The sequence below is a fragment of the Solanum stenotomum genome, chromosome 3 (genome assembly GCF_019186545.1).
Source record: "Solanum stenotomum isolate F172 chromosome 3, ASM1918654v1, whole genome shotgun sequence".
Classification (NCBI taxonomy): Eukaryota; Viridiplantae; Streptophyta; class Magnoliopsida; order Solanales; family Solanaceae; genus Solanum; species Solanum stenotomum.
The window spans coordinates 24283276-24292706 of NC_064284.1; the positions used below are offsets into that span (position 1 = coordinate 24283276).

General features: G+C 38.7%; 1 protein-coding gene across 1 annotated transcript; it reads left to right on the forward strand.

The window, feature by feature from the left end:
* Positions 1-6554: 6554 nt before the first annotated feature.
* On the forward strand, positions 6555-7139 carry LOC125858786 (uncharacterized). The gene has a single exon (XM_049538587.1). It carries the CDS (start codon positions 6555-6557, stop codon positions 7137-7139), a length of 585 nt encoding a protein of 194 aa, XP_049394544.1.
* Positions 7140-9431: the final 2292 nt, after the last annotated feature.

The window sequence follows — 9431 nt, forward strand, 5'->3', positions numbered from 1 at the left end:
CATTGTTCACACCATTTCAGTACCTCGGCCAAATGCATCAGACATCCTTCAAACGAGTCACTTACCACAGAGAAATAATCCATAAATACCTCAATAATGTCCTCCACCATATCTGAAAATATTGACATCATACAACGCTGGAAGGTCGCTGGAGCATTACACAACCCAAATGGCATCTGTTTGAAGGCAAAAGTCCCATAAAGTCAAGTGAAGGTGGTCTTCTCTTGGTCTTCCAGAGCTATGTAGATTTGATTATAGCCCGAATACCTATCAAGAAAAAAATACCAATCCTTACCAGCTAGGCGATCTAGGATCTAATCCATGAACGACATAGGGAAGTAATCATTTTCTGTCCAAACATTCAGTTTTCGATAGTCCATGCATACTCTCCGTCCAATCACTAACCGCATCAGAGCAATCTAGTTTTCGCATTAGGAACCACAATAATCCCACCTTTCTTAGGAACACACTGAACAGGGCAAACCCAACTACTATCTGCAATGGGATATATGACTCCAACATCCAACCATTTGATGATTTTCTTTTGCACTACCTCTTGCATAGGCGAATTTAGTCTCTTTTGGTACTCGATACTAGGCTCGTGGTCCGACATGAGTTGGATTTAATGAGATAAAATGCCAGGAGTAATACCAATAATGTCCGCAATAGTCCATCCAATCACCCTCTTGAACCTCTTCAACACAGAAATCAATGCCTCAACTTGCACCTCACTCATATCGGCCGCAATGATGACCGTTAAAGTACCATCTCTCCCCAAGAATACATACCTCAAATGCCATGGTAGAACCTTGATCTCCAATTTTGGAGCCTTTTCAACATATGGTTTTGTATGTGGAGAGTCGCGATTCTTCATATCTAATTCCAATTTCTTTGGTTTAGAACGGAATTCGAACCTATCAAGTGCGGTAACTAATTCATCATAATCTTCAATACCATCACCCTCAAAATTTATCATTACCATTGCTAGTGCATCAACACCCAACTCTCTTCAATAGATACATCAGAACCTCGCTCCACAATATGATTCACTAGTACACTGACTTGAGATTGCTTTCCTGCTTCATGGACCTATATATATTAAAAGTTACCTCTTCACTATTCAATCAAAACTTCATCTGCCCTCTCTCCATATCGACCAAGGCGCGCTCAGAAGCAATGAATGGTCTTCCTAGGATGATGGGAACCTCAAAATCAACCTCACAATCAAGTATCACAAAATCCGCCAGAAAAATAAACGACTCCACTTTCACAAGTACATCTTGGAGAATACCAATGGGCTTCTTCATAGTTCTACTGGCCATGAGTAATCACATTGCAGTTGGTTTTGGAGCCCTTAAACCCAACTTCTTGTAGATAGTCTATGGCATCAGATTAATGCTAGCTCCCAAATCACACAACGCCTTCGCAAAATGCAACAACCTGATGGTACAAGAAATCATTAAAGCACCAGGATCCTCTTTCTTCTGCACAAGTGACGTAGTAGCAATAACACTGCAATGTTGCAACCTCTCATCATTCTCAAAATCTTTTTGGTCACCAAATACTTCATAAACTTCACATACCCAGGCATTTGCTCCAAAGCCTCTATCAACATAACATTGAGGGAAAGTTGTTTCAACATAGTAATGAACATGCGGTATTTTCCTTCTTCAGTCTTCTTTACTAATCTCTGTGGGAATGGCTGTAGCGGTCTAGGCATGAGAATAACTTTTTGGGTCATCTCCGCTTGCTTCTCTGTAGCATTTTTGACTCTACAGTAACCTCAATCTCATCATCATCTTTCTCAACCACGATTTCAACCTTAGATGGCACAGGTGGATCAATGGTCTATTTACCCCCTCGAGTAGTGACTGCCATATAATGCCCATCATTCTTTAGATTCTGGATGGTGTTGCTAGGAAGTGTGCCAAGCTGACGTGGGTTCACTGTAGTGGACAATTGATTCATCTGTTGCTCAAGTTGCCTGATCGACACTGCATGGGCATCAACTTTTTGACCAATTCTAGACAAGTCATTTCGCATCTCTTTTACATTCTCGTCAGTCATATTCAACCTCTTTGTCATCTTCTGCAACATATCCTCAATACGTGACATACTACCCCCAGCTTCCCTATTGCCAGATTCTCAATTTGTAGGTGAAATATAAGGCCCAACTCTATCATATTTATTGCCATAGTTGTTTCGGTAGTAGTTGTTGTCGCGATTCTAGCTCCCATCCTGGACATAGCTACCCTCTCGATTGTAGTTACCATAGTTCCAACCTTGGTTTCCTTGTCTTTGGCGCTAATTATCCGAGTTGGAGCCTTGGATGTTGGATCAGAAACCCCCGTATGATCATTCACCAAATAAGCATCCTCATTATAGTAGCATTCCTCAATTGGTGGTAGTGGAGTTCTAGTCAAATAGTTTACCGCATTCACCTTTTCTGCACCTCCGCTCACATGCTTTAATGCCAACCCAAGTTATGTCCCTATCTGTGCCATATCCTCATGAATATCATCGACAAATTGACTAGGTGCAACTTGAACTGCAAAAGTGTTTCTTCCGGTGTCTGACTTTATAGTGCTCTATGCTTTATTATTTCAGGAAATCTTCTCCAATTTCTCAGCAATCTTCTCAAAAGTGCACTTACATATGATCCCCCAACAATAGTATCCAATATAACCTTGTTATTGTCATCCTGACCTCCATAGAAGTACTTCTTAAGGTGCTCATCATCAATGTGGTGATTCAGAACACTTCTTATGAATATAGTGAACCTATACCGTGAACTGCTCACAGACTCTCTAGGTAGTGCTACAAATTTTTCCAGTTTGTCCTTGTGATTCAGCTTCTTAGATAATGGAAAATATTTTTCGATGAACACTTTGTGCAATTGGTCCCATGTATGAATCAAGTTGTACGGTAGCTCAGAAAACCATACCGCAGTATCTTCAATTAATGATAGACGGAAGACTCTCAACCCTTTGATGTTTATAACAAACTCCGATCGTCCCACACAACTCTTGTAAACACTCCTCAACTTGGCCATGTGCCCATGTAGATATTCCGAAGCCATAACAGAAAACAACCCCCTTGTTGTAAGCATCTCTATCAAACTTCTAGTCACCACAAATGTGTGCCTTGGAGGTGGGAGAACAATAGGTCCTTCTGATTCAACAGTGTTGAAGTCGACCCTGTAGTTACCACGCAACATTGGTTTAGGTGGATTCTGCACCCTCAGTGCATCTCCGAGTAGATTACCACCACGATCCTGAGCATTCTCATCATTCACTTGTTCTACATGCTCCTATATGACTGGATTATTTTGTACCCCTTGATTATTTATCTTTCGCAAAGTTTTGCTCAACTCTGGATCATATGGGATCAATGGTTCGCCTCGACTCTATGTACTTGGCATACACTAGAGTGGAAACCTAAAGAAAACAAAAACAAAAGAAAACATAAAATTAGGAAATAATTGAGTAAAGTTCAATAATGTAGTTAAACTTAATCTAAAAGCCTTATTCCCTGGCAGCGGCGCCAAAATTTGATACGCTCAAATTACACCTCCCTAAAGAAGTATAAGCGATTGCTATCAAGTAAAGTACCTAACTTGGAGGTTGGGGTCGATCCCACGAGGAATATGGTTCAGACTTAAACTTAGCTCACTATTATATTTATTTAGTCAACTTATTTCCGAGACAAGAAATTAAAGAGGGGGGTTTGTAAGCAAATAGCCGATTGTTGTTTAAGTAATCCTAATAATTGTAATCCTTTCCTAGTATTTTACATGCAAAGTTGGTAAGATATGTATCCCTAAGTGATTGGTCCTCCAAATAGGGAATTTCACTCCGCACCTTGGTCCGACTACGTGTGGATATTGATTGATGCAAGTAGAATCTAATAGATTTATGAATGTTAGGAATTGATTACTTGAATCATGTTATCATCCATGTCTAATGTAGTAATTCTAGATATGTTGGTGAATTTTGAGAATTTTGTATGATCATTATGTTTATGTACATGCTTTATGAATACTTTGAATGTAGTCTGATTACGACTATAATGTAATTGTGGTGTTGTGAAAGGCTTTCCTCACCTAAATGAATTGGTAGGCTAAGGGCATCCCTTTCATGTGTGAATAAATGTGATCTTGAATTATATACCTTGAATCGGTAGGCTAAGGGCATCCTTTTAATGAGTAATTAAAGAACTATCTTGACTTAATAAACCTTGAATTGGTAGGCCAATGGCATCCCTTTCATAAATGACTAATGAAGTATTCTAAAGCTTTGTGTTGAATCGGTAGACCAATGGTACCCCTTTCATGAGGAGTCAATGAACTATTATAATGATAAACCTTGAATCAGTAGACCAAAGGTACCCCTTTCATGAGGATTCAATGAGCTATTCTAATAATGTACCTTGAACTGGTAGGCCAATGGCATCCCTTTCATGTGTAATAGTGTTAAAGATAATTAACTACTCCATGGGAATTTAATGCTTAGCACCGAGTGGAAAATGTGACGTGGAAGCTTTCCCTATGTATGGTCGGGTTCCTAGTAACAACCTCCTTATCCCATACCTATGTACCTACATAGGTTATTAGCTTGTAGATCCACCTAAGCTAAAATGTTACCGGTTCTACCTTAGGCAAGTAGACCAACTCTTTTCAGTGTGGGACATGACACCGAATTTCATGATTTGCTCACATGGTCTATGCCAGTTAAGGCTTAATCCCACTATGAAAAAAAATGTGATTTATGTACTATGGTTACTCAAGAAGCTCTATGAAGTGTGGGTGGGGGTATGGGACTTTATCCATGCATTGCACAAGTAGGCTTTGAGAGTAGTTATGGTGTGTTCCTCAAATGTTATAATGACTTATGAAATGAATATACTTATGATGATGTTACTAAGTATGTTGATATGAAGGCTAATTGTAATGGTGAATGCTTAACTTTGATTGTTGCTATGAGTTGTTTTCCTTGATATGCCTTATTAAATGTGAATGTTCCTTGTCTATGAGTACGAACAAAGGATGAGATTAAAGAATGGTAAGTATGATTATGGTGACCTAAAAGTGGTACTTACTATAGATGGGAATATGAGATCTTTATCTATACATTGCACAAGTATAATTTAGGGTTACTTATGAGATGGTTTTACTATGCTATGATGATCTATATGTTGAATATGCTTGTGACTTATGCTTTTTATACTAAAGAGCACGATGATTCTCAAAGTTGGTAAATGCATGCGTTTCAACTAGAATGTCCCTTTTTGCATGTTTTTAAGGTTTTTATGCATTGCTATCATATTTAGTGCATTTTTGTACTAGCCCATATTTTGTACATTTTTCACAAAGTGTAGGTTCTGGTTCTTAAGGTGATCCTCTATTGGTTCAAGCTTGGATTGACTATTCTCCTAGCTTGTGGCGAGTCCTCAAGATTTGAGGACATATGAGTCATTAGTAGTTTCTTTCTAGTTATTTCACTTTCGGATTATGTCGAAACGGTTTTGACCCTATTTTTGACTTAAAGATTGTATTAGATGGCTAATTGAGGCAAGTTAGACTCCTCTTGCTTTTATAAAAGACTTTGATTGTATGAAGAAAAGTTTTTAAATTTCGCATCATCTCTTATATCTTATGTTATGATATGCTAAGGGGCTTACTTGGAGCCTTTCGGGGTTCTATGTGTCTTGTTATGTCTAGGGGTTACTCTTTGGTCGTAACAAACTTGGTATCAGGGCACAAGGTTTAGAATGATTCTAGGATGATGTCTCATAAGCCACGTCTAGTAGAGTCTTGTTCATTGTGTGAAGAGCGCCAAATTTATGAATGAGAGTCTATATAATCTTAGGAAACTGCACTTATTTCATTACTCTTAAGTCGTACCATGGAGTTTAGCTCTATAAAGTCCCTCTCCTAATCCTTCTCTTATGTCTTCAGGAAATGAATACACGAAGGGATAACGCAAGAAGAATGGAGGGTGATAATGTAAATAAAGAAGCTACTCAAGTGAACTAAGCTCCTCAAGCTAATCAAGTTCTGATTAATCCTTCGGCTATGTCAGATATGGAGGTTAAGTCGGCTCTTCTAATGTTGGCCCAAGCTATGAAGGCCCAAACCAATAGGTATGTTAGGACCTATGTGAACCCTAATGTGAATTCCACGACTTCTAGATTGAGGGATTTTGTTAGAATGAACCCTCGCAAGTTTCTTGGTTCTAAATTGGGAGAGAATCCTCAAGAATTTGTGGATGAGGGTTACAAAATACATGATGCCATGGGGGTGACTTCAGTACAAAAGTTGGAGTTAGCCTCTTACTAATTGAAGGATGTATCTCAAGTTTGGTATACTTAATGGAAGAGAAATAGGCCGGTAGAAACGGGTCCTATTGATTGGGAGGTGTTTAAGAAAGCTTTTATTGATAGGTTCTTTCCCCGAGAATTGAAGGAATCTAAGGTGGAAGAATTCATTATCCTTAGGCAAGAGTGTTAACGAGTATGCCTTGAAATTTACCCAACTATCCAAGTATGCTCCATCTATGGTGGCGGATCCGATGGATGAGATAAGTAGGTTTTTAACGAGTGTGTCTGACTTAGTTGAAGAAGAATGTCGAACGACAATGCTCCATGATAACATGAACATCTCCAGGCTTATGGTGTATGCCCAACAAATTGAGGAGTCAAAATTCAAGAGAAAGAATAGGGAGGTAAAAAGGGCTAGAACCGGTGAAGGGAATTTCTCTAATGATAAGTCCGATGGGCAAGGTAGACCTAAGTTTGAACAAAGTTATTCCGGTCAAGATCCTTCCAATACCCCTAGGTTTAACCAAGAGAAAGGTAGTAGGTCTCCATTGCTTAAGCCTACCTGCACCAAATGTGGAAAGAATCACCATGGGAAGTGCCTAGCCGGTATGGACGGTTGCTATGGTTGTGGAAAGAGTGATCATCAAGTGAAACATTTCCCTACACTCACGGCAAAAGGAAGAGATGTCAAGAAAGCTTCTCTTAGTGATCTGGTTCCCATTCCTCCAAATTATGGTTGCTTATATGCACTCTGGTCTAGAGAGGACAAGAGAGTCTTTCCGGATGAAAGCATCGATATGTTGATAGTTCCCTTTAGATGAAAATGTTTTTATAGATCCCTATGCTATTAGTTCGACTTTGATGTTAGCCTTAGTATAGGGGTTTATTCCCAAGGGGGATATGGTATGTTTAGATAGTAAGATTGTTGAGAGTTCCGATATCCTCATCTCTTTCTTTTATTCCTATTCTAGCTTGAGGCAAAGAATTCCTTGTGACTTGTTTCATGATTTGGAGTCATATGTGATTTATGTGTTTCCATGATCTCCTTATGTTATGCACGTTCTTGATGAAACTCTTGTTTAGAAAGAAAATGAGTTTTCATGATTAATGTCCCTCATGTTGATGTGCATTTAGTATGAGTTGTCTATATGCTTCAGTCAAACATGCTTTAGTGTGCTTTTGAGAGTAATTGCATAACTGATACGCTCAAATTACACCTCCTTAAAGAAGTATAAGCGATCGTTATCAAATAAGGAGCCCAACTTTGAGGTTGGGGTCGATCCCACGAGGAATATGATTTAGACATAAACTTAATTCACTATTATATTCATTTAGTCAACTTATTTCCGAGAAAAGTAATTAAAGGGGGGGGGGGTGTTGTAAGCAACTAACTAATTGTTTTTTAAGTAACAAGTGAGCAAGATTCAAACCTTAAGTTATCAATAAGAGAGAGAAACTAGGGTGTATGTGTTTCCCATAAGCTCTTAACGTGGTAATCCTAATAATAGTAATCATTTCCTAGTGTTTTATATGCAAAGTTGGTAAGATATATATCCCTAAGTGATTAGTCCTCCAAATAGGGAAAATACTCCACACCTTGGTCTGGCTACGTGTGTATAATTTACTAACCCTTACATTTACCTCAAATTAGACATACATCAATGTATGACTTAATTTTCACCCTCGCACCAATTGTCATTAGACTATTAGATAGTATTACACTAAATCTCTGCTGATAATTCTTTTCTTATTAACTACCTCCTTGGTCCGACAATTAGCAACAAGACGAGTTCTAACGCGCGCAATCATTAAAAAGACTTCTAAGCGAAAGAATTATCAATGCCTGCATCAATGCTATTCAAGAATTACTTAGTTATTATTCATATGTTGCTAATTGCTCATGGTTCTCATAACCCTAGTTGTGGATTTAACTACTCATGCTAGAATGAACACAATTCATGTTTTGATAAGAAGAATTCATGAACTTACGTTTAGAGTAGAAGAAACCCGTAATCTCGAATTGAATTTCAAAGCAAAAATATTATAAACCGAAATCCAGAAATCAAATTGTTAAAGTTTGCAAGTTAATTCCCAAGAAAAAATCAAGAACTAAAAGTAAACAGTAATGTCTAAGCCCCAAAAACAAGGTTTACATACCCTATTTATAGAAAAACATGTCCTAAACAAAAAGGAATCAAAATAAAGAAATAAACTTCTGGGACGCGGCTTTGATTGACGACTCGACCTACAATTCGTAGGTCCCCTCTGTTGGTCGACACTTAGAACTTTTCCATAGCAGCTGGAACCTTCAACTCCCAATTTATCACTGACGAACGTGCAGGACGGGCCGTAGGTTGACCTACGATCCGTGGATCCACACTTTGGATTTTCATCAGGTACTGGAACTTTAACTCTTTGAACACCTTCTACGGATGTGTAGGATGGCCTATAGGTCAACCTACTGTCCGTGGATTGCTTTGTGGTTCCACACTTGGTCAAACTTCCCTGATGCTCCTATCTACGCCTACCTATCGATGGACCGTCACAGGACCTACGGTCCATAGGTCCCTCCGTGGGTAGCCACTTCTGCAGAATTTCAGTTGTCATCCCACTCAACCGCATCCAAGCGTCTTTCCTGCATACATGATACTAAAACATTATTTTCAATACAAAATGGCCCTATACCCACACAACTCTTAAGTGAAATATATCAAAAATATTGTAAACTCACGGTATATCAATTATTTGCTTCATGATATTATGATGAGCATGGTTTGAGTTGGAGAAGGTAGTCCCTCCTAAGAATATGTGAAATGTTGAAGTTTTCATCCATAATGGGTTGTTAGATGTAGTTCCTACTTCCTTGTGTTGCATTGAGTATGTTGAGATGGAGTTGATGTCTCCTCCTTTGAATGGTGCCTTATTTTGATGTTTCATGCATGATGGGCTGCTAGTCTTGAGTCTTTAATTCTGTAAAGTGTCTAGATCAACATTCGAGGACGAATGTTCTCAATGGGGAGATAATGTAACATTCTGGGAAACTAGTAGACTACACTAGAGCCTAATGTAAAACTAGTAGCCTAAACTAGAGCCTAACGTAAGGATTAGAGTTG

Excerpts from the sequence above, each read along its gene's own strand:
- LOC125858786 (XM_049538587.1), top strand. The coding sequence starts at position 6,555 with ATGGTGGCGGATCCGATGGATGAGATAAGTAGGTTTTTAACGAGTGTG.